This window comes from Palaemon carinicauda, chromosome 6 (genome assembly GCF_036898095.1).
Source record: "Palaemon carinicauda isolate YSFRI2023 chromosome 6, ASM3689809v2, whole genome shotgun sequence".
In the NCBI taxonomy this organism is placed as follows: Eukaryota; Metazoa; Arthropoda; class Malacostraca; order Decapoda; family Palaemonidae; genus Palaemon; species Palaemon carinicauda.
Window position 1 is genome coordinate 22092666 of NC_090730.1, and position 27500 is coordinate 22120165.

Genomic DNA, 27500 nt, shown 5'->3' on the forward strand with positions numbered 1-27500 from the left:
AATAGTTGTATCTAATTTCTCTTCCTCTTTTTTTCGTTAAAGCTTTTATAGTTTATATAAGAAATATTTATAATAATGTTGTTACTGTCCTTTATTTTGCCTCGTTTTCTTTCCTCACTGGGCTCTTTTCCCTGTTGGGGCCCCTTTCCTTATAGCATCCTGTTTTTTCAACTAGGGTTGTAGCTTAGCAAGTAATAATAATAGTAATAATAATAATAATATGATGGCAACAACAACAACAACAAAAACAATAATAATAATAATAATAATAATAATAATAACAATAATAATAATAACAACAACATCTATTTCAATTTCAATAATTTCATAGCATTTTGTCTTAATTTGACCACAATTTAGGTAAATATAAGTGGCGCGCATACGAACAGGTTCCAATAATAGTTATTATCTTCAAGATAATCTCTACCGAGATATCTTAATTATGTTGCTACGCGTAATTTTAAAAAGTTAATGAATACATGCAGCGTAATTAAGTCTGGCTACTTTTTTTTTTTTTTTTTTTTTTTTTTTTTGTAAATAAGTAAATCACATTTTATAGCCGAACTATTATTATTATTATTATTATTGTTGTTGTTGTTGTTGTTGTTGTTGTTATTATTATTATTAGAGTTCTCTTGCTTGAGGGTACACTCGGGCACGCTATACTAATTTCTCTCTTTCTTGTGTTGTTATAATTTTTTATAATTTATATAGGAAATATTTATTTTAATGTTGTTGCTATTCTTGAAATATTTTATTTTTCCTTTTTTATTTTCCTCACTGAGCTGTTTTCCCTGTTGGGGCCCTTGGGCTTATAGCATCCTGCTTTTGCAACTAGGGTTGTAGCTTAGCAAGTAATATTAATCATAATAATATTATTATTATTATTATTATTATTATTATTATTATTATTATTATTACTAGCCAAGCTACGACCCCAGTTGGAAAAAAACAGAATGCTATAAGCCCAGGGGCTCCAATAGGGAAAACAGACCAGTGAGCAAAGGGGACAAGAAAAAATAAAATGTGCTATTAATGTTAGCATACTTTAACTTTCAATAATAACTTTTGCATGAGGGAATCTTTAGGATTTAATGTCTTTATTAGTGGCGTTTACAGACGTTTTCGTAATGTAGCTCATTATTACCTCCGTAAAAAAGAGGTCATGCGATCAAGGTTTATCTATTCATTGTCTATGTCTGTGAACATTTGTTTATGTGTCTGTGGAGTGGACTACGTCAAAACTACTCTACACATTTTGATGAAATTTCCATCGAAGATAGATCCTAGGTCATGGACGACACCATTAAATTTTGGAGATGATCCGGATTCCAGATCCAGATTTTCATTTGTCTGTGTGTCTGTGGAGAGGATTACGTCAAAAATACAATACGGATTTTGATGAAATTTTCATTGAAGATAGGTCTTAGTTCATGGACGACCCCAATAAAGTTTGGAGATGATCCGGATCAGGATCCAGATCCGCATTCTAGATCCGGATTTGCATTTTTTTCGTGTGACTGTGGAGAGGATTACGTCAAAACTACCGACTGATTTTGATGAAATTTTCACCACATATAGGTCTTAGGTCATGGACGATACCATTAACCTTTTGCGGAGGTGAGAAATATCTGATTATTATTATTATTATTATTATTATTATTATTATTATTATTATTATTATTATTATTGTTGTTGTTGTTGTTTTTTGTTGTTGTTGCTGTTATTATTGTTGTTGTTGTTGTTCTTCTTCTTCTTCTTCTTCTTCTTTTTATTATTATTATTATTATTATTATTATCATTATTATTATGACTTTTCTTATCATTACTATTATAATAATAATGATAATTATTATTATTATTATTATTATTATTATTATTATTATTATTATTATTATTATTATCATGACCCAAAATGCGCGTTTGGATGTAATTTTTAGTGTTGTGACCACGTTTTAAGTGAAATTGCTCTCTTCTTTTGGAATAGTGCTATCTCTTTTTCAAACCTGAGGAATCCGTGCGCACCTATCTACGCATGCGCGATAGTTTCATGCAAGGTCAAGTTTCATGTGATATTTGCAGCTTCACCGTGCCTGTGGGAGCCTATATGTTGACCCAAAGTCTTGGGTTGACCTCCGTAAGAGGAACCGTCGTTCCTTTGATAGAATTCCCTTGATGACCTTAGGTCAAACATGGTAAAGTCATTATTATTATTATTATTATTATTATTATTATTATTATTATTATTATTATTATTACTTGCTAAGCTACAACCCTAGTTGGAAAAGCAGGATGTCATAAGCCCAAGGCCTCCAACATGGGAAATAGCCCCAGTGAGGAAAGAAAATAAGGAAAAATAGAATAATGTACCTGAGTGTACCCTCATGCAAGAGAACTCTAACCCAAGACCATGGTACATATGTGCCTCAACAGGGAAAATAGCCCCAGTGAGGAAAGAAAACAAGGGAAAAAAGAATAATGTGCCGGAGTGTACCCTCATGCAAGAGAACTAACCCAAGACCATGGTACATAAGTGCCTCAACAGGGAAAATAGCCCCAGTGAGGAAAGAAAACAAGGGAAAAAAGAATAATGTGCCGGAGTGTACCCTCATGCAAGAGAACTAACCCAAGACCATGGTACATAAGTGCCTCAACAGGGAAAATAGCCTCAGTGAGGAAAGAAAATAAGGAAAATTAGAATAATGTACCCGAGTGTACCCTCAAGCAAGAGAACTCTAATCCAAGACAGTGAAAGACCATGGTACAGAGGCTATGGCACTACCCAAGACTAGAGAACAATGGTTTGATTTTGCGGTTAGTTGCAGTTCAGACTCTAGATCGAAACAGATTTCCTGTTGATATTCTAAAGATTATATTTTGTTATTTCTGATTACAAATACTGATATTATTAAAAAGAATGATAGATCAAGTTCATCATTATGATTAATTAGAATTTATATTAGGCTGATTACTTTGTAATTTAGTTTGTTTAGCAAGTCGATGGTTTGATGTCAACAAGGTGTTATTATCAAAACAAATTATCTTAATTATTAAGATTAGATATAATCTTATCAAGAACTTGCTTCTCATATCCTTAATCTTATTATTATTATTACTATTACTTGCTAAGCTATGATCCTAGTTGGAAAAGCAAGATGTTTTAAGCCAAGTGGCCCCAACAGGGAAAATAGCCCAGTGAGGAAAGGAAACAAGGAATGATATATTTTAAGAACGATGATATTTAAATAAATATTTCCTATATAAACTATGAAAACTTTAACAAGACAAGAGGAAGAGAAACGAGATAGAATAGTGTCCCCGAGTGTACCCTCAAGCAAGAGAACTCTAACCCAAGACAGTGGAAGACCATGGTACAGAGGTTATGGCACTACCCAAGACTAGAGAACAATGGTTTGATTTTGGAGTGTCCTTTTCCTAGAAGAGCTGCTTACCATAGCTAAAGAGTCTCTTCTACCCTTACCAAGAGGAAAGTAGCCACTGGACAATTTCAGTGCAGTAGTTATTACCAAAGCCTCCAGTTTGGTATATTACCTACAGTGCACCTCTTGTGTTTTACTATAGGCCTTATCTGCACTATTCAACCCTATATTCTTCCACCCTTCCAGTCTCTTGTCGCTATCTGTCCTCTTTAACTCTTACTTCACAACATGATTATGAAGAGTTCTTACAATTTCACTTCTCGATCTTTGTACATCTTTCATAATTTCCATATCGGCGTCCGGCCACTCAGAGCCAGGTCTTCAGATAAAATCGTATCAAATCACTACCAAAAACAAGAAATCAAAAATTTACGTAATGAAAACACCTGACGAGAGATTAAATGTTTCACATGATTGCTGTTACATCATCGCAGATTGTTGAAGTAGCCCCCAAAGGACAAAACCTTCTTCTTCTTCTCGTCCTGAAGAAACTCAACACAGCAGATAATATGAGATTGTGATGGCTGATTAAACACATAGATTATTCTTAATCTGATTATTTAATATTAAAATCGACTTGAAGAAAACAGGACACTTTAGATAGCACAAGACTGGATGGGGCTGAACTTTGGAAAGATGGCATGAAACCAGTCTAATTGCTAACTGATGTGATTATGTTTTTCTATAAAGTTTCTTTGGGTTTTGAATTTATAATTTTGCAATGAGAGAAATAAAATATAGGGCCTGTGTTTGCTGAGATAAAGTTGCATACTTATAATGGAACCATAAACCTAGGGTTATGATGATATTACTAGCTAAGCTACAACCCCAGGTGGAAAAAGAGGATCCTATGACCCTGAGGACTCCAACAGGGAAAATAGCTCAGTGAGGAAAGGGAGTAAATAAACTGCAAGAGCCTATTGGAAACACCCAAATCTCACAATCTTTTGAACGGGAGTTTAAGCTCAGCTCAAATCAGATAGCTTTTATAGTGTCTGCAACCTTACCATCCTCGTTTGCAGCAGCCTATAGGTCTAACTGCTGAATCATCACTAGCCATTGTTTGGCCCTCCCTGGTCCTAGCTTAAGGGTCCACCTCTAAGACATTGTCCTGTCCCTGACCTCCACCACTCATGGTTAACCCTTTAGCTATGATAAGCAGCTCTTCTAGGAGAATGACACACCAAAACTAAACCATTGTTCTCTCTTTCTTCTTCTTCTTTGTCTGCATCTTCTCCCACTTTATGTGGGGTCGATGTTTCTGGCCAGCGTTCTCCATCTACCTCTGTCCCACACTTCATCATATATATGCCCTAGCATTAATTCTAATCTCACAATCTCCACTGGCCATGTTTGTTTTGCCTAATTTTTCATGGCCGGATGCCTTTCCTGCCGCCAACCCTCCCCATTTACCTGGGCTTGGGTAATGCCATAGCCTCTGTACCATGGTCTTCCACTGTCTTGGGTAGAGTTCTATTACTTAAGGGTACACTTAAGCACACTATTCTATCTTATTTCTCTTCCTCTTGTTTTCTGAAGTTTTAATAGTTTGTAGTGTATATGAAAGATCTATTTTAATGTTGTTACTGTTCATAAAATATTTTATTTCAATTGTTTATTGTTCTCGTTGTTTACTCATTTCCTTATTACCTTTCCTCACTGAGCTGTTTTTTCCCTGTTGGAGCTCTTGTGCTTATAGCATCTTGCTTTTCCAACTAGGGTTGTAGCTTAGCTAATAATAATAATAATAATAATAATAATATGGACTACAGTAGGTGCTACCCTCATGTTTTCATTAAATCTATTAAAATTGATTCAGTCCACTTTGTCTGCTATCCTCTACAGTCAGCTTACTATCAGGTATTTAGCTCATTGGTGAATTCCTTTTTTTTTTTCAACTGAACGCCCTCATAGCATTCTATCTAGGTTGGAAAGTGAACTCAAGGTCTCTCATCAGTAAAGATAATAGGTGAACTTTTTATGGAGAAATTTTTCACAACATATTCTTTATAGCTACCCATATATATATATATATATATATATATATATATATATATATATATATATATATATATTTATACACACACATATATATATATATATATATATATATATATATATATCATCATCTCCTACACCTATTGACGCAAAGGGCCTCGATTAGATTTCGTTAGTCATCTCTCTCTCTCTCTCTCTCTCTCTCTCTCTCTCTCTCTCTCTCTCTCTATATATATATATATATATATATATATATATATATATATATATATGTGTGTGTGTGTGTGTGTGTGTGTGTTAAAGATAGATGATGGGGAGGGCTTGAGAAGAACCTATTAGGGGAGAAGATCAAGAGGAAGGCCGAGAATTAGATGTCAAGATAAAGTGAAAGATGATATGGAGAGAAAAGGTTTAGTGGAAGAGGATGCCTTTGTTGGAAGGCATTGGAGAGGATGCAGCAGGCCAACGACCCCTTAATGTAGGGATACAGGTGGAAAAGAAGATGTGTGTGTGTCTGTACATACAATAATAAAAAGTGAAATCCAAGATATCAAGGTTATGAAATTATCACTAACATCGATTGTGCTTGGTAATTATGACATTGTTACATTTCAAGTACCAGAATATACCAAAATACCTTACTTATCAAATCAAGGGAAGGAGCAAGTTATGAAAAATTATAAACATTTAAGAATTACCCGAATAAATAGTAATAAAGTATATATATATATATATATATATATATATATATATATATATATATATATATATATATATATATATATACATATATATATATATATATATATATATATATATATATGTGTGTGTGTGTGTGGGGGGGGGTTGTACATATGTGTATGTAGTATCTAGTTGATCGTTTGGTCTTCGCCCATTTTTCACCACTGTCACCTATTACTAATTTTCCTTGTAGTATAATTCCTTATTCGTTGAATAAACCAGCATGCATCCAGAGAACATAAAACGCACAAAGTAAGAAATGGTAAAAGATAATGAGAGAAATATATTCGATTTAGTGAACACTTACGGCCGCTTTCTCCTTTTCATTATCCAGAACGTCGACCATATAGTCCCATCTCGCTACCATCTCCAAATTACACTCTTGAGAGTATCTGGAAATAGATAGAATTAAATCAAATTTATATACAAGAAAAAGTAATGACTCATTGATAATAATACTCGAAACTAAACTTTTACTGATTCGTATCTTGAACATAATCGAAATTACTCTATGATAATATTTAAAAAAAGAAATACCAGACAAGAATAATAACTCATTAATATTAAAGTATTAGAGAAAGTAGCATTTAACTTTTCACAATGCCATTTTATTTTTCCAAAAGCTCTCCATCTTATGCTTATTCTTATAATATTGAAAAAAAAAACGAAAAAACAATAACTCCTTAATATTAAAATGATAGAGAAAGTGGCATTTTAGATTTCATAATCTCATTCTGTTTTCCAAAAGCTCTCTATCCCATGCTTATTCTTATAATATTGAAAAAAAAATACCAGAAAAAAACATTTAACTCATTAATATTAGAATATTAGAGAAAGTGGCATTTTACATTTCATAATCTCATTCTGTTTCTCAAAAGCTCTCCATCCCATGTGTAGGCCTATCCATTTAATTTCAATCTCACATCCTGGGGAAACTTACTGTCTGTCCTAAGCACGTATATTCATTAACAATCTCTAGAGGTTCGTCCATAATTCTTATTTGTTGCTGCATTTTAATTGGACATTATCTTAGTTTTACTGATACTCATTTTCAGTCCTACATTTCTGCTTTCTTTATCCAAATCTTATATCATCTTTTCAAATTCCTCCCATGGTTCACTAAATAGAACTGTCATCTGCAAATCTTAAATTGTTAAGGTATTCCCCTTTAATATTTATTCCTACATTTTCACAATCTAAATTCTTAGAAAATACTTTTAGGCATGCTATGGATAATTTAGGAGAGATGGGATCTCCCTGTCTAACTCCTTTCTCAATCAGAATTTTCTCACTATCTTTATGTAGTTTTAAGATTGCTGTACTTCCCCCGTATTGATATCTTCGAGTGTTTTAACTTAAAATTCATCTATTCCTTGTCTTTGAAGGGCTTTCATCACTGCTGAGGTTTTGACAGAATCAAAAGCTTTCTCATAGTCTATAAATGCCATATTTAGTGGTTTGTCATACTCTGTTGATATTTCCATTAGCTGGTTAATTACATGACCAAAGCAAAGGTGGTTGGACTATATCAAGGATGACCTTCGATCAAAGGGATTAACCGGTGATGAAGTGTCGGACAGAGGTAGATGGAGAACGCTGGCCAGAAACATCGACCCCACATAGAAGTGGGAAACGATGCAGACAAAGAAGAAGAAGAAGATTAATATTTCCATTAGCTGGTTAATAAATGGATATGGTCATTTACTGAATAACCCCTTCCAAAGCCCGCCTGCTCTCTTGAAGGATTAAAGTCTGTTTTTCTATTCGGCCTAATATGATCTTTGTAAATATTTTATGCATTACGGATAGTAAACTTATTGGGTGGTAATTTTTCAGGACTTTTTTGTCTCACTTTTTGTGAATTAATCTAATAATAAAGTTTTCCAAGCCGTAGGTATAGAGCATTCTTGCAGACATTTTGTGTAGAGTTTAGCGAGTTTTGCTACTATGAAATCTCCATCTATTATTAAATGAATTGTTAGGCCATCTCTTGCTGCTTTGCCTCTTTCCATGCCTTCTAGTGCTTTCTTTACTTCTTCTACTGTTTCTTATGATACAGGATCAGGTGTTTCCTTATTTCTATTGGCGAAGTTATTGTATTGAAATCTTTCTTAATTTATTGATTAATTAGTTAAAGTCTAGCTGCCTTTCTATTCGGACTAATATGATCTTTTTAGACATTTTATATATTACGGAGACTAAACATATTGGGCATTAATTTTTCAGGACTTTTTTGTCTCACTTTTTTTTTTAATTAGCGTAATGGTGAAGTTTTTTCCAAACTGTTGCTATGGAGCATTCTTGCAGGTATTTTGTGTAAAGTTCAGCAAGTTTCACTATCATGAAATATAGTTCATCTATTATTGAATCAATCGTGAGGCCGTCTTCTGCTGCTGCTTTACCTCTTTTCATGCATTTTGATGTTTTTTCACTTCTACTGTTAGTTTTGATACCGACTCGTGTGTTTCATTATTTCTATTGACAAAGTTATATCTTATATCACTATTCTATAGCATTGTATGGAAATCCTCTGTATTTTTAATCCCTCCATTTCTTTGGTCCGTAATATTTCCATTTTTCATCCTTTAAGGCAAACATCCGTTGCCACCCTATTCCAAGTCTTCTTTTCATCAACTTAAGGATTCATCCTTTCTCTGTTGCTTCCTCTATTTTGGTCTCATTGTGATTACGAATGTCTTAAGTTTTTATTTAGTTTATTGTTTTGGATAATTCTCTTAATTCTATCTCATCTCTCTTGGCTTTTACCCTCATTTACAATATTTTTTTTTTTTTTTGGTGTTTTCGATTACTTTCGATTTTTTTTTTTTCGATTACTTTTCTTGATCTTGATTAGGAACTTTTCTACCTAACTCTCGAACTAACTACAATACAAATTTTTCCAAATTACCCTTCATTGTTTCCATTTCATCATAGGTAGGTTGGCCGCCACGGCAAAAGTCACCAGTTATGATACTATCAATAAAAAGTTATTGGGTCCTTTGACTGGCCAGACCGTACCATATTGGATCCCTCTCTCTGGTTATGGCTCCTTTGCTTACACATACACTAAATAGTCAGGCTTATTCTTACCACATTCTCCACTGCCATCATACACCTGACAACGCCAACATTACCAAACAATTCTTCTTCACTCAGTAGGTTAACTACTGCACTCTAATTGTTCATTGGTTACTTTATTCTTGGTAAGGATAGTAGAGACTCTTTACCTGGTAAGCAGCTCTTCTAGGAGAGGGATACTCCAAAATCAAACCATTGTTCTCTAGTCTTAGGTAGTGCCATAGCCTCTGTACCATGGTCTTCCACTGTCTTGGGTTAGACTTCTCTTGCTTGAGGGTACACTCTGGTACACTATTCTATATTATTTCTTTTCCTATTGATTTTGCATAGTTTATATATGAAAGATCTAATTTAATGTTGTTATTGCAATTAAAATATGTTATTTTAAATGTTTATTACGTCTCTTGTAGTTTTTTTTTCCTCATTTCTTTTCCTCACTGAGCTATTTTTCCCTGATGGAGCCCTTAGGCTTTTGACATCCTTCTTTTCCAACTAGGGTTGCAGCTTCCCTTGTAATAATATATATATATATATATATATATATATATATATATATATATATATATATATAATATATATACATATATATATATATATATATATATATATATATATGTGTGTGTGTGTGTGTGTGTGTAAATATGTATATTATATATATATATATATATATATATATATATATATATATATATATATATATATATATATATTTCAACATTTCCTATAATTCCTTTTTCATGCTCATCACGTGTCGGATATCTGGATTTCTACACATGCATATATATATATATATATATATATATATATATATATATATATATATATATATATATTAGAAAGATAGATTGATTATAAGTGATGATAATTACGACCAATATATCTTTTTTGATAGTCTTGTCAACCAATATTATCGAATCATTTAACTATAAAATATTAATCAACAAGACTTAATATATATTTTTTCAAATTATCTATGCTCATTTCGACTGGCAATATCATATATATGTTTGTAAGTGTACATAAACGTATATCAGGCCAGTATATAATATTAATAATAATAATAATAATAATAATAATAATATTGATTATATTATTAATATAAATAATATTATTAATGATATTATTAATAGTAATAGTAATGATAATAATGATAATAATAATAATAATAGAAATAATATGATTAATGTTAATAATATTGATAATATTGATAATATTAATAATATTAATAGGAATGATAATATTAATATTAATAATATTCATAATAACAATAAAAATAATAGTAATAATAATAATAAAAATAATAATAATAATAATAATAATAATAATAATGATAATAATAATAATAATAGTACTTGAGAATACATAAAAGCCTAATGTAGATTCCTTCTTTAGAAAAAAATTGATAAAGATTAAGCGAAACAATTATTATCAAATAAACATATCAAATTTTTAAAGATTTTTCGAATTAATAAGAAATGTAAATGTTATTTTTCATTTTTTTCGCTTGTGTTGTTTCGGGTAACATTTCTGGACGTCATGTTGCAGCGATCATTGCTCTGCTATTGCTATGCCTCATTGCTCTGCTGTTGCTATGCCTCATTGCTCTGCTATTGCTATACCTCATTGCTCTGTTATTGCCGTTGCTCTGACCTGAGACAACAGAAGTCATGTCATTCATCTAAATAACATACGCCAGGAATTAAATTCTTTTCCAAAATATGGAATTCCATTCATTCTTCTGTTATTATTATTACTTGCTAAGCTGCAACTTCGGTTGGAAAAGAATGATGCAATAAGGGCTCCAGCAGGAAAAATATTCCAGTGAGGAAAGGAAATAAGGAAACATAGAATAGAGTGCCTGATTATAGGCTACCCTCTAAGTAAGAGAAATCTACCCCAAGACAGTGGAAGACCATTGTACAGAGTCTATGGCACTACCCAAGACTAGAGAACAATGGTTTGCTTTTGAAGTATCCTTCTAGAAGAGTTTCCCAGTTTCGTAGTGTTTCTTTCTTTTTTTCCTCTTGCAAAAGTATTTTTTTAGTCCATCAATTACTCTTTGTAATTTGGCTTCAATTAATCATCTCCTCTTCTCTCATTTCGTAAGCCTCATTTCCTTGATAACCTTATACTTGAATTAAAATCTCATTTCTTGGGCCATTTCCTTCGTCAGTTCTATCTATTACCTGATGTTCACTACCACCATGCCTTACTTCCTTACGTACAAATACTTCATAGATTCCCTTCATAAATTCTTTACCTTGATTCTAATTCTTGATAGACTCCTTACCTTCATTCTAAACCTTCAGACTTTTTGAACCTTCACTCTAAACCTTCATACTTTTTTAAACTTCACTCTAAACCTTCATATTCTTTTTTACATATTTTTTTTCACATTGACTCAAAACCTTCACAAATTATGTTACATTAACTGTGAACCTTCATATACTTTCTACCTTAATTACAATTTCTTTATAAATTCCTTACCTTCATTGTAACTCTTTCATAAATTCTTTATCTTGAATCTAATTCATTTATAAATTCTTTACCTGGATTTTAATTCCTTCATAAATCATTTGCCTTGATTCTAATTCCTTCATAAATTCCTTACCTTGATTCTAATTCCTTAATAAATTCCTTACCATGATTTCAATTCCTTGCCTTGATTCTAATTCCTTCATAAATTCCTTACCTGGATTCTAAACCCTTCATAAATCATTTACCCTAATTCTAGTTCCTTCATAAATTCCTTACCTGGATTCTAAACCCTTCATAAATCATTTACCCTAATTCTAGTTCCTTCATAAATTCCTTACCTGGATTCTAAATCCTTTATCATCAATCACATTGATTCTAATTCCTTATCTGAATTCTAAATCCTTCTTAAATCATTTACCTTGATTCTAATCCCTTCATAAATTCTTTACCTGGATTCTAATTCCTTCATAAATTCTTTACCTGGGTTCTAATTCCTTCATAAATCATTTACCTTGATTCTAACTCCTTCATAAATTCCTTATCATGATGTCAACTCCTTGCCTTGATTTTAATTTTAATTCTAATTCCTTCATGAATTATTCACCTCCTACCTAATTCTATGTGAAGTCCAGTTAGTTCAAAGAAGTCTAGTTAATTCAAAGAAGTCTAGTTAGTTCAAAGAAGTCCAGTTAGTTTAAAGAGGTCTAGTTAGTTCAAAGAAGTCTAGTTAGCTCAAAGAGGTCCAGTTAGTTCAAAGAAGTCCAGTTAGTTCAAATAAGTCCAGTCAGTTCAAAGAAATTTAATACCCAATTCCCCTTTTTCGAAATTATCTCACAATGTTCAATACCCTGACAAGAATTTCTTACCTCACATCCAATTCCTTCATAAATTCCTCGGCTTCGCCCTCATCGCGAATTTTCTCTTTCCGCGGCCCTGCCGCCACCGAACTCGCTAGAAATAGCGACCCCAGCAGAGCCAGGGTCAGTCTCTGTCTTGGGCAAAACCACTTCATGCCCGATCACTCGGCTACCACGTAGGTGACTGAAGGAGAAAACGAGGGCTGGAATAACTGGGCACTTAGGGGGACACAAAAGTCGAGTTTATCGATAAGAATATTGATTAAAAAAAAAAAAAAAAAAAAAAAAAAAAAAAAAAAAAAGAAGGGAGACACGGTCACTTATCACTTATCGAAAAATGGCTTCGCTTGGACCAATCACGAGGGTTTTAGTCAGGCCCTATTGGGTACAGACTCTCCCCCTCCTTTCCCCTCCTCCTCCCCTCTCCCCCCCCCCCCCCGCCCCTTCGCTATCAAGCATTTATTTTGTTAATATGAGTAATTTCAATCACAACTTGTATTACCAAGGAACTCGAGTCCAGTGACAGGTTGAGTAATGGTTCGTTAGAGATAAGACAACTGACAGGTAAACAGAGTTTTCAATCTCAAATCAAAGCTGGGAGCTGATAAAGACACAATCAACCCCCCCCCTCCCCCCCTTCAAGCATACCACCCTCCCCTGAATATTTCGGCAATGGGTTTCTCAAGGCAAGAGATGGGTAATTAAAGGTTGAGTTGATGATAAAGAGCAATTGTCTGATTATATATATATGTATATATATGTGTATATATATATATATATATATATATATATATATCTATATAGGCTATATATATATGTGTGTGTGTGTGTGTGATATATATATTGGCCTATATATATATATATATATATATATATATATATGTGTGTGTGATATATATATATATATATGTGCGTATATATACAATATATATATATATATATATATATATATATAAATATATATATATATATATATATATATATATATATATATATATATATATATATATATATATATATATATATATATATGTATATATACATTATATATATATATATATATATATATATATATATATATATATATTTATATATATCTTTCCTTTCACGCTCAGTGATGAGAAAGAACAGTCATACTCTGGTGAGAGGGGGGATGGTACCCCGGGAAGTACACTCAGAAACCACACAATAACACAAATTACCGAACCAGCGGGTTGTAGTTAGGAAAGGAGTGTGCGCATGTCCAAATATCTAGACGTCATTTTTGACGGATCGAGTTCACTGGCGTAATAGAGAGAGAGAGAGAGAGAGAGAGAGAGAGAGAGAGAGAGAGAGGGGGGGGGGAACTCAGCATAGCTGTGAATGCAATTCAAGTGAAATTGAAATACATCAATAAAAACAAGTCACATCTAATGCTAATGAAATCCAGACAGCATTAAAGGTATTATAGACTGGATTGAAATACGTAATGGATATGGAATCATCGTTACAAACCAGTGATTCGGCTGACATTTCAAAATCCTTTTGAATAACTGCGATAAACACCTGTTGCTTTTTTTTTTCCTGTATCGAGCTCCTGAGCAATGCTTGTTTCATCAGGGGGAACCCGTGACATAGACTTATAGACTTCCACAATTGCCGATATTTGAGAGAACGGGTGAATTACGAAAGAATATTCGAGACCATTTAGACCTTGTTCGAGACTATTTAGACCTTGTTCAATAATATTTAGACCTTGTTCGAAACTATTTATACCTTGTACGAGAATATTTAGACCTTGTTCGAAACCATTTAGACCTTGTTCGAGAATATTTAGACTTGTTTGAGACTATTTAGACCTTGTTCGAGACTATAGACCTTATTCGAGACCATGTTTGTAAAGCCCGTTTATATATATATATATATATATATATATATATATATATATATATATATATATATATATATATATATATATATATATATATATATATATATACAATGGATTGACGAAGTGAGAAAGTTTGCGAATGTGGAATAAAAAGACCATAAACAGACGCAAGTGGAAGAACATGTCTGAGGCCCTTGTTCTGCAGTGGAGTAGTAACAGCTGATTGTGATATATATATAAATATATATATATATATATATATATATATATATATATGTATATATATATATATATGTATATATATATATATATATATATATATATATATATATATATATATATATATATATATATATATCAAAAGAGCATCCAGCTTTGATAACAACAGGCGTTAAGGTCTGGCTAACGCAAGATTGAACAAAACCCTCCCAGCTTATGAAACAAATTTCAGCCCCTCCTTTGATGTAAAAAAATAAGCCACGCTTTCATAGAATGTAAGAATGCGATGAGCTTCTAAAATGTGGATCTGCGCTTTCGTAAAGAAAGAATGTGACGAGCTTCTAGCGTGTGGATCCGCGCTTTTTTAAAGAACGCAAGAAAGCGACGACCTTCTAACATGTGGATCCGCACTTTCGTAAAGAACGCAAGAATGCTACAAGCTTCTAACATGTGGATCCGCGGTTTCATAAAGAACGCAAGAATGCAACGTGCTTCTAACATGTGAATCCGCGCTTTCGTAAAGAATGCAAGAATGCGACGAGCTTCTAACATGTGGATCCGCGCTTTCGTAAAGAACGCAGGAATGCGACAAGCTTCTAACATGGGGATCCGCGGTTTCATAATGAACGCAAGAATGCAATGTGCTTCTAACATGTGGATCTGCGCTTTCGTAAAGAACGCAAGAATGCGACGAGCTTCTAACATGTGGATCCGCGGTTTCATAATGAACGCAAGAATGCAATGTGCTTCTAACATGTGGATCTGCGCTTTCGTAAAGAACGCAAGAATGCGACGAGCTTCTGACATGTGGATCCGCGGTTTCATAATGAACGCAAGAATGCAATGTGCTTCTAACATGTGGATCTGCGCTTTCGTAAAGAACACAAGAATGCGACGAGCTTCTAACATGTGGATCCGCGGTTTCATAATGAACGCAAGAATGCAACGTGCTTCTAACATGTGGATCCACGCTTTCATAAAGAACGCAAGAATGCGACGAGCTTCTAACATGTGGATCCGCGCTTTCGTAAATAATGCAAGAATGCAACGTGCTTCTAACATGTGAATCCGCGCTTTAGTAAAGAACGCAGGAATGCGACGAGCTTCTAACATGTGGATCCGCGCTTTCGTAAAGAACGCAGGAATGCGACGAGCTTCTAACATGTGGATCCGCGCTTTCGTAAAGAACGCAGGAATGCGACGAGCTTCTAACATGTGGATCCGCGCTTTCGTAAAGAATGCAGGAATGCGACAAGCTTCTATCATGGGGATCCGCGGTTTCATAATGAACACAAGAATGCAATGTGCTTCTAACATGTGGATATGCGCTTTCGTAAAGAACGAAGAATGCGACGAGCTTCTAACATGTGGATCCGCGGTTTCATAATGAACGCAAGAATGCAATGTGCTTCTAACATGTGGATCTGCGCTTTCGTAAATAACGCAAGAATGCGACGAGCTTCTAACATGTGGATCCGCGGTTTCATAATGAACGCAAGAAGGCAACGTGCTTCTAACATGTGGATCCGCGCTTTCATAAAGAACGCTAGAATGCGACGAGCTTCTAACATGTGGATCCGCGCTTTCGTAAAGAATGCAAGAATGCAACGTGCTTCTAACATGTGAATCCGCGCTTTCGTAAAGAATGCAAGAATGCGACGAGCTTCTAACATGTGGATCCGCGCATTCGTAAAGAACGCAGGAATGCGACGAGCTTCTAACATGTGGATCCGCGCTTTCGTAAAGAACGCAAGAATGCGACGAGCTTCTAACATGTGGATCCGCGCTTTCGTAAAGAACGCAGGAATGCGACAAGCTTCTAACATGGGGATCCGCGGTTTCATAATGAACGCAAGAATGCAATGTGCTTCTAACATGTGGATCTGCGCTTTCGTAAAGAACGCAAGAATGTGACGAGCTTCTAACATGTGGATCCGCGGTTTCATAATGAACGCAAGAATGCAATGTGCTTCTAACATGTGGATCTGCGCTTTCGTAAAGAACGCAAGAATGCGACGAGCTTCTGACATGTGGATCCGCGGTTTCATAATGAACGCAAGAATGCAATGTGCTTCTAACATGTGGATCTGCGCTTTCGTAAAGAACACAAGAATGCGACGAGCTTCTAACATGTGGATCCGCGGTTTCATAATGAACGCAAGAATGCAACGTGCTTCTAACATGTGGATCCACGCTTTCATAAAGAACGCAAGAATGCGACGAGCTTCTAACATGTGGATCCGCGCTTTCGTAAATAATGCAAGAATGCAACGTGCTTCTAACATGTGAATCCGCGCTTTAGTAAAGAACGCAGGAATGCGACGAGCTTCTAACATGTGGATCCGCGCTTTCGTAAAGAACGCAGGAATGCGACGAGCTTCTAACATGTGGATCCGCGCTTTCGTAAAGAACGCAGGAATGCGACGAGCTTCTAACATGTGGATCCGCGCTTTCGTAAAGAATGCAGGAATGCGACAAGCTTCTATCATGGGGATCCGCGGTTTCATAATGAACACAAGAATGCAATGTGCTTCTAACATGTGGATCTGCGCTTTCGTAAAGAACGAAGAATGCGACGAGCTTCTAACATGTGGATCCGCGGTTTCATAATGAACGCAAGAATGCAATGTGCTTCTAACATGTGGATCTGCGCTTTCGTAAATAACGCAAGAATGCGACGAGCTTCTAACATGTGGATCCGCGGTTTCATAATGAACGCAAGAAGGCAACGTGCTTCTAACATGTGGATCCGCGCTTTCATAAAGAACGCTAGAATGCGACGAGCTTCTAACATGTGGATCCGCGCTTTCGTAAAGAATGCAAGAATGCAACGTGCTTCTAACATGTGAATCCGCGCTTTCGTAAAGAATGCAAGAATGCGACGAGCTTCTAACATGTGGATCCGCGCATTCGTAAAGAACGCAGGAATGCGACGAGCTTCTAACATGTGGATCCGCGCTTTCGTAAAGAACGCAAGAATGCGACGAGCTTCTAACATGTGGATCCGCGCTTTCGTAAAGAACGCAGGAATGCGACAAGCTTCTATCATGGGGATCCGCGGTTTCATAATGAACGCAAGAATGCAATGTGCTTCTAACATGTGGATCTGCGCTTTCGTAAAGAACGCAAGAATGCGACAAGCTTCTAACATGGGGATCCGCGGTTTCATAATGAACGCAAGAATGCAATGTGCTTCTAACATGTGGATCTGCGCTTTTGTAAAGAACGCAAGAATGCGACGAGCTTCTAACATGTGGATCCGCGCTTTCGTAAAGAACGCAGGAATGCGACAAGCTTCTATCATGGGGATCCGCGGTTTCATAATGAACGCAAGAATGCAATGTGCTTCTAACATGTGGATCCGCGCTTTCGTAAAGAACGCAAGAATGCGACAAGCTTCTAACATGGGGATCCGCGGTTTCATAATGAACGCAAGAATGCAATGTGCTTCTAACATGTGAATCCGCGCTTTCGTAAAGAACGCAAGAATGCGACGAGCTTCTAACATGTGGATCCGCGGTTTCATAATGAACGCAAGAATGCAACGTGCTTCTAACATGTGGATCCGCGCTTTCATAAAGAACGCAAGAATGCGACGAGCTTCTAACATGTGGATCCGCACTTTCGTAAAGAATGCAAGAATGCAACGTGCTTCTAATATGTGAATCCGCGCTTTCGTAAAGAATGCAAGAATGCGACGAGCTTCTAACATGTGGATCCGCGCTTTCGTAAAGAACGCAGGAATGCGACGAGCTTCTAACATGTGGATCCGCGCTTTCGTAAAGAACGCAAGAATGCGACGAGCTTCTATCATGGGGATCCGCGGTTTCATAATGAACGCAAGAATGCAATGTGCTTCTAACATGTGGATCTGTGCTTTCATAAAGAACGCAGGAATGCGACAAGCTTCTAACATGTGGATCCGCGCTTTCATAATGAACGCAAGAATTCAATGTGCTTCTAACATGTGGATCTGCGCTTTCGTAAAGAACGCAAGAATGCGACAAGCTTCTAACATGGGGATCCGCGGTTTCATAATGAACGCAAGAATGCAATGTGCTTCTAACATGTGGATCTGCGCTTTCGTAAAGAACGCAAGAATGTAACGTGCTTCTAACATGTAATCCGCGCTTTCGTAAAGAATGCAAGAATGCGACGCTGCCTCTAACATGTGGATCTGCGCTTTCGTAAAGAACGCAAGAATGCGACAAGCTTCTAACATGTGGATCCGCGCTTTCGTAAAGAACGCAGGAATGCGACAAGCTTCTAACATGTGGATCCGCGGTTTCATAATGAACGCAAGAATGCAATGTGCTTCTAACATGTGGATCCGCGCTTTCGTAAAGAACGCAGGAATGCGACGAGCTTCTAACATGTGGATCTGCGCTTTCGTAAAGAACGCAGGAATGCGACGAGCTTCTAACATGTGGATCTGCGCTTTCGTAAAGAACGCAAGAATGCGACGAGCTTCTAACATGTGGATCTGCGCTTTTGTAAAGAACGCAAGAATGTGACGAGCTTCTAACATGTGGATCCGCGCTTTCGTAAAGAACGCAGGAATGCGACAAGCTTCTAACATGGGGATCCGCGGTTTCATAATGAACGCAAGAATGTAACGTGCTTCTAACATGTGAATCCGCTCTTTCGTAAAGAATGCAAGAATGCGACGCTGCTTCTAACATGTGGATCTGCGCTTTCGTAAAGAACGCAAGAATGCAACGTGCTTCTAACATGTGGATCCGCGCTTTCGTAAAACGCTGAAGGGAACTTACGTAGAGGGTTAATAGAATAACAAATCGACGCCATGATACACTTACTACCTTCACGCTATCCATTTTCATAGTGGAGAGACGGAATTCTTATAGATAAAAAGATAAATAGTGATATCTATGGACATCATGAAACGTGTAAAAGCTACTATCTAAAATAAACGATTAATGGTGTTGAAAAATATATCTTCTGTAGAATTTTTACTAACTGAAAAAAATACTCGATAAGAATGTGAACAATTTCCTCCTAATTACTCTGATTATCTAAAATGAAGCAATATGGGTTCTCGAGTAATCAGTCTAAACAGATTCAAGGCTAAACACCAAGATTCATTATCTCTGGTTACTTAACTCATCAAGTTACAAGTAGGTCAGGTGGTTTGAACTCTCTATAATGACATTGGGATATTTACTATAATTCATTAACAACAAAAACAATAAAAGTAGGTAGTAGGGTGGCCATGGCACCAGCCACCCGTTGACATACTACCAATGTGTTTATTGACTGCCCAGATAGTACTGCAGTGGATCAATCTGGTTACGCCTCATCTTTTCTTTGCCTAAACATACACCGAATAGTCTGGTCTATTATTTACAAATTCTCCTCTGTCCTCGTACACCTGACAAAGCAGAGATTAACAAATGTACGATCTCTCATTCTAGGCTCCACGTTAATCATTGCTGGCTTTTGTAGGTAGTAGGTTGGCCAGGGCACCAGCCACCCTTGAGATACTACCACTAGAGAGTTATTGGGTCCGTTGACTGGCCAGACTGTACTACATTGTATCCTTCTCGCTGGTTTCCGGTTCATTTTTTCCTTTGCCTGCAAATCCACCGAATAGTCTGCCCTATACTTTACACATTCACATCTTTTCTCATGCACCTGACAACACTTAGATAACCGAAAAATTCTTCTTCACTAAATGCACTGTAATTGTTCAAGGGCTCCCTTCCTCTTGGTAAGGGTAGAAGAGATTCTTCAGCTATGGTAAGCAGCTCTTCCAGGAGAAGGACACTCCAAACTCAAAGCATTATTCTCTAGTCTTGGGTAGTGCCATAGCCTCAGTACCATGGTCTTCTAATGTCTTGGGTTAGAGTACTCTTGCTTGATGGTACATTCAGACACACTGTTTTATTTGTTTCTTTATTTCCTTTCCTCACTGGGTATTTTCCTTGTTGGAGACCTTGGGCTTATAGCATCCTGCTTTTTCAACTACGGTGGCACCTTAGCTAATAATAATAATAATGATAATAATAATAATAATTATAACAACTTCATCTTTCATAATCAAAAACATTTTATTAAGCAGGTAGACGAAACAGATAATGATCCTGGCAATTAAACCAAAGAAAAATTATTTTCTTTGAATCCAGGTCATGGGAACACATAAGAAATCACAGAAATTTAAAACTTAAAGATAATACGAATAAAACACCTGTCAATCTGGTTTCTCTAAAGTTGAAATTATTCATTATATTTAGTTTATGCCACAATTTGAAGCAATTTCATTAATGATTATAATATGGATGACTAATAATTTTTATGATATGGATGAATTAGCAATTAAGGAAAAACTTTGACTTATTTAATTGTACGCCAGTTATTATCAATTCATTTATTCATTTGTTGCTGGTTTATTAAACATTTTTTAGGTAATGTTTCTAGATCTGAGTAGTTAATTTCTGGGGATCAGAAATAATGATGGAATGTAAGAATTTTATATATTATTATTATTATTATTATTATTATTATTATTATTATTCTTATTATTATTATTATTATCATTATCATTATCATTATTATTATTATTATTATTATTATTATTATTATTACTATAATTATTATCATTATCATCATTATTACTATCCGAGATACAGCCCTGGTTAGAAAAGCAGAATGCTACAAGCCCAAGTGCTCCAACAGGGAAAGTAGTTCAGTGAGGAGAGGAAATAAGGGAATACAAATAAATAAAATATGAAATATTTTAAGATCAGTAACAATATTAAAAAATATCAGTCATATATAAACTATAAAACAAGTCTTTGGTCAACCTATTCAACAGAAAAGAATTTACATAATTTACATAAAGTTTGAACTTCTGAAGTTCCACCGATTCAACTGCCTGATTCGGAAGATCAATCCGCAACCTGGCCACAGCTGGAATAAAACTTCTAGAATACTGTGTAGTATTGAACTTTTCCAAGTTCCATCTGGAGGTTCCAGAGAAATTTTAATGGCTTCTAACAAAATGATAGTTGACTGGCAGACTCTGGAAACTATCGATTAATTCTAATAGTCAGGCCTTCTCCTTCATGAGGTTCAATGCGACACAGTATTCTAGAAGTTTTATTCAAGCCTTCTCCTTCATGAGGTTCAATGCGACACAGTATTCTAGAAGTTTTATTCAAGCCTTCTCCTTCATGAGGTTCAATGCGACACAGTATTCTAGAAGTTTTATTCAAGCCTTCTCCTTCATGAGGTTCAATACGACACAGTATTCTAGAAGTTTTATTCAGGCCTCCTCCTTCACGAGGTTCAATACAACACAGTATTCTAGAAGTTTTATTCAGGCCGCCTCCTTCAAGATGTTCAATACGACACAATATTCTAGAAGTTTTATTCCAGCTGTGACCAAGTTGTGGTGGAGTGATCATCCTAATCTGGTAGTTGAATCAGCAGAACTTCTTAAGTTCAAACTTGCAGCAAATGTTTTTACGTTGAACAGGCTGACATGGGTCTTTTTTATAGTTTATATATGAAATATCTGTTTTAATGCTGTAATGTTTTTGAAATATTTTATGTTCATTACTTATATCGTTTACTTATTTCTTTATTTCCTTTCCTCACTGGGCTATATTTTCCTGTTGGAGCCCCTGGGCTTATAGCATCTTGCTTTTCTAACTAGGGCTGTACCTTAACTAATAATAATAATAATAATAATAATAATAATAATAATAATAATAATAATAATAATAATAATAATAATAATAATAATGATAATAATAATAGAAGTTGCTGATAAACAATGAAGAATGAGACGTTGAATTCAAAACGAAATTGGAAATCACTCACATAAAATAAAATAAAAAAAAATAATAGAAAAGAGATTTCGAATTCGAAATATCTAGAGATAAGACACAAGGTCCTCTGGAGTTCATGAGAGAGATAGAAAAAAAAGAAGATAAACGACATGTTATCTGTAAAGGACCTTTTAATTAATCATATTTTGAAAAAAAATGTACAGATAAGATAGACGATAGATATTTTAGTCTCTATTTTACATTCACAGGTTATTTCCATGTAATGTATGTACTGTAATCGCATGTATGTCCCATTACAGGTATGCGTGGACAGCTGTATGTAATATATGATGTGTATACACGGTATTTATCATTATCGTTATATCTAACATCATATTAAAGATAAGACTTAATTGCTTCGATATAACTTATCAAAATCGACTATGTAAATGTCAGTCACTGTCTATTAATCACTGCATTTTCAACAAATATTTCAGAATAATCGCCATCAAAATTCGATTTCTCTCTCTCTCTCTCTCTCTCTCTCTCTCTCTCTCTCTCTCTCTCTCTCTCTCTCTCTCTCTCTCTCATTATATGATTGTAGACCATGTCTGTCTATCAGCTGGTAACATGTAATATTCCAGGTGTGAATAGTCAAAATTCGATTCTCTCTCTCTCTCTCTCTCTCTCTCTCTCTCTCTCTCTCTCTCTCTCTCTCTCTCTCTCTCTCATTATATGATTGTAGACCATGCCTGCCTACCACCAGGTAATGTATAATGTCCCACGTGTGAGTAGTCAAAATTCTCTCTCTCTCTCTCTCTCTCTCTCTCTCTCTCTCTCTCTCTCTCTCTCTCTCTCTCTCTCACCTGGTAATGCGTAAAGCGTACCAGGTGTTGATAATCATTCGAACATCCTTGGTCAGGTAGATTAATGACTAAATATTTCCCCAATTTCGTTTTTCAGTAAAGTATTATTCATTTTTAAGATCATCATCAATATATTTCTCTTAAATTATTCTTGAATTTTCCATTAGGCTGAACATCTGTATAAACCTTCCATTTACGTTATATGTCAGAGGAATCATTGCGGTCTTTAATGCATTGCGTTTTTATTCATATTTATATTTTATGTCTTATGAATACTTCTCATCTATAGTTCTTTTGTTATCTCCTTGTATCCTCTCCTCCCCGAGCTGTTTTCCTTATAGGAGCCTTTTGAGCTTGTATCCTTCTATTCCAACTGGTGTTGTAGTTTAACTAGTAAAGAAATTAATAATAATGATGATGATAATAATAATAATAATAATAATAATAATAATAATAATAATAACAATAATAATAATGATAATAATAATGTTAATGATAATAATGATAATAATAATAATAATAATAATAATAATAATAATAATAATAATACTGAGGATAGGTCTAGAATAGGTAAGTATAATAGAGACAATATTGTATAAAAAAAAGTCACTAAATGCTAAGAATTTCCTGTTTTTCTTTTGAAAAGAATTCAAATGGCTCTAATGTTTATTGTGTATATATAAAAAAAGCTGTAACATAGTGTACAAAATCATTTTATCTTTCAATTTATAAACAAACAACCGGAGTTATTCAGGCAAGATAAAAGAAAAGTCTTTTAGTTGAATCATGAAAATTTTTTTAATTTATTTTCAAAATAAAAAATAGATTTTTTTTTTTTATGATTTTTGTTTCATGATCCTTTAGTGGCCATGGAAAATATGTCTCCCTCTCTCTCTCAACGGCCGAGCTACCCCCCCCCCCCTCTCTCTCTCTCTCTCTCTCTCTCTCTCACATTAGAGTTTTAAAGGTTTTAAAGGTCGCTCATGAATGCCAGAGGCAAGGAACAGTGAAATTGCCCTAGCAATCAGGACAATGCCTTAGAGACTGACCATATATTATATGATCAGCGCCCAAGCCTCCTCTCCACCCAAACTAGGACCAGGGAGGGCCAGGCAGTGGCTGCTGATGACTCAGAAGATAGACCTATAGGCTCCCCCAAACCCCGCAACCTTAACTCACAAGGATGGTAAGGTTGTAGACACTAATGGCACTAACGAGTCTGAGCGGGACTCGAACCCCCGACTGGGAAACACCAGGCAGAGACGTTACCAATCAGGGTATACCCAGGCACTCTATTCTATCTGTTTTGTTATTTCCTTTCCTCTATTCTTAAGATATTGATCAAATACATAAGTTGAAATATAATAATATAATTCTCAGCTTAAATATAACATGAACTTCAAAAGTAAATATCTTTACGTGTGTATATAAATTCAGATCCAATGCTACACTCTTATTAAAAAACCGTAATTTTTATCGGAAATTCTCCATAAAAAAAATAATACCGTTTTCGACCGTATTTCAGTAAAATACCGGCGACCGTAATTTTACCTTACTTTGTTATCCTCTTTTACGGATTGGTGACCGTAATATCACTCGTATACTAGCCCAGCGGCATAGTAAGAAATATGAAACCAATTGTTCAAATTGTTCTAAAAGCACCAAAATTGGCACACATGTGGATTAATACATTCTGAACAATTTTGGATATGGAGGCATTCAAGATTCTCCCCGTAGCACATTTGGCGGCCATTTTTCAAAATGGCCGCTATTTACCGTTAGCGTCATTGAATATGTACCATAATTTGTCTTTTTGTGGATGCTAAAGGTGATAAGTGTGCTAGAGGTGATAAGTATTGTACAATTACACATACTTCTGTGCTTACCAAATAATTTGGCTACCATTTCACAAGAAAATGAATTTTACTTTGCAGCGGCAGCGTTGGTGGCAGTGACGGCGGCTGCAGTAATAGTATAGTGTTGATAGTCATGGTGCTTGTAGTAGTAACTTGTGGTAACATGGTGGTGTTTTGTGTCTTTGCAGGTGAGGCAGCAGCAGCACCACCTGACATCAGAGACGCGTTGTTCCAGACTGCAGCCATGGCAAAGAAGTTCCAACTGGTCGATACTTTTGAGCAACGTACTCCCACAACACCTCCTGAGACAAACTGGAAGCTGTGTCTTGTATGTCAAGAGGAGACAACAGAGTCACTTGTCTGCCCAGTACTGTCTAAACGCCGAGACCCTGGGAGTGGATACACGACAATGGCTGCAAACTTGGTCAAATTTGATGAACTCGGAGAACTGCCAAGAACTGTTCAGTTACAGAGACTAGATGAAGGACAAGGTGTTGAGGCGACAATGGTTGCCCACCAGGCCAAGTGGCATAAAACATGTATGCTCAAATACAATAACACAATGCTACGAAGAGCAGAGAAGAGACGCATCGCAAGCAGCTCAGCATTTGATAGTACTGACAATGTCCAGGCCAAGCGCGCCAGAACACACTCTTCAGAAGCCACTACCAGCGGCACCTCCTGCTTTTTCTGTGGAAAGTCTGGCACAGAGACCCTACATGAAGTAACAACCTTCCAGGTGGACACACGCGTACGGAAGTGTGCAGCGCAAGTTGGGGACAATGAACTCATAGCCAGGCTCAGCATGGGTGATATGGTGGCTCTGGAGGCCAAGTACCATTCCAAGTGTTTGTTGGCTCTTTACTATCGTGCAAAGACCACTGTAGAAGCCGAGCAGAAAACTGACCATGAAGGTGTAATGTCAAGAATCGTACTGGCTGAACTGGTCCTGTATATCGAGGAAACCCACCTAGAAGAGGGCACCACCCCAGTCTTCAGACTCGCAGAACTTGTAAAGCTATACACAACAAGAATGGAACAGCTCGGGGTTGTTTTGTGCCAGAAAGTTAATAGCACAAGGCTGAAAGAGCGCCTGTTAGCCCAGATACCAGGCCTGAGATCCCACAGCAAAGGCCGAGATGTTTTACTAGCGTTTGATGAAGACATTGGTGAAGCGCTAGGCAAAGCCTGCGAGCAAGACTGTGACACTGAGGCAGTTCACCTTGCGCGTGCTGCACAGATAGTTCGTCGATATATGTTTGAAGACACTTACCAATTCCGTGGATCATTCCCGGGCGGCTGTCAGGAGGACTCTGTGCCAAACGTACTAGTTGCAATGGTAAATATGGTGCTGGATGGCCCCACCATCAAGAATCAAAGCCATTCCTCTTCAACACAAGCAGCTCTTTCCATTGCGCAGCTTCTCAAGTTCAACAGTGTCAAGCAAAGTCGGAAGCAGGGAGCAACCAAGACACAGGAGCCTCCAGCTGTCAGACACAGTACGTCTCAAGAAACTCCTCTTCCAACCTATGTTGGGCTGATGCTGTATGCTGAAACACGCAAGAGAGGACTTGTGGACAAGCTCTTCTCTCTGGGCCTAAGCATCTCATATGACAGAGTCCTACGTCTTTCTGCCCAGATGGGAAACAGCGTGTGTCAGCTGTACCGCATAGAGGAAGTGGTCTGCCCGCCTACCCTGCGTAGCAATGTGTTCACAACTGCGGCTGTGGACAACATTGACCACAACCCAAGTGCCACCACAGCCAAGAATTCATTCCATGGAACAGGAATCTCGCTTTTTCAACACCCAACGTGTGCAGATGAGGGAGTGGATCGTAGCATTGCTCTCACTGGGCGTGATACTGGATCAAAGACGGTTGAGCCTCTACCAGAATATTACACGGATGTACGTCCTGTTGCTTCTTCTGTCAAAGGGCAAATGATCCCAGCTACTTCTGTGACCTCTCTTAGACGCCACAACTGTGAGCAGCACATAGAAGATGAGTATATGTGGCTGGAGAACACGAGAAGTGTTCTCAAAGATGATGTTGAGGCCTGTGAAAACACATCATGGGCTGCATACCATGCAAGGCACCAAGATCCAAAGCAACCAGTCATCACACCAACGTCCCTGCTTCCCTTGTTCCAGGAGAGTGCTCACACTGTGGCAATGATCAGACACTCTATTGATGTAGTCAGGAGTGCAGTTAAACATCTCAACCCAGGCCAAACTCCAGTTCTGACTTGCGACCAGCCACTATTCACTCTAGCAAAACAGATCCAGTGGAAGTGGCCAAACACATATGG

General features: G+C 36.2%; 2 protein-coding genes across 8 annotated transcripts in view; one reads left to right on the forward strand and one right to left on the reverse strand.

Annotated features, from left to right (window-relative positions):
* The window catches only part of LOC137642493 (angiotensin-converting enzyme-like), a 69084-nt gene extending 56297 nt beyond the window's left edge, over positions 1-12787 (reverse strand). Inside the window, exons 1-2 of the mRNA XM_068375090.1 lie at positions 12602-12787; positions 6487-6571 (exon numbers count right to left, since the gene is read on the reverse strand). Of these exons, the coding sequence (XP_068231191.1) occupies positions 6487-6571; positions 12602-12747 (231 nt within the window). The 5' untranslated portion in view covers positions 12748-12787. The remainder of the gene's footprint in view (positions 1-6486; positions 6572-12601) is intronic.
* Positions 1-27500, forward strand: part of LOC137642495 (lactosylceramide 4-alpha-galactosyltransferase-like) — a 127975-nt gene that overhangs the window by 69386 nt on the left and 31089 nt on the right. Inside the window, exon 1 of one of the 7 annotated variants that reach the window (XM_068375099.1) lies at positions 13096-13118. The exons of the other annotated variants lie outside the window; for them this stretch is intronic. The gene's annotated coding sequence lies outside the window, so the exon portion shown is untranslated. Of the gene's footprint in view, positions 1-13095; positions 13119-27500 lie in introns of those variants that run through there. 7 annotated transcript variants of the gene reach the window in all.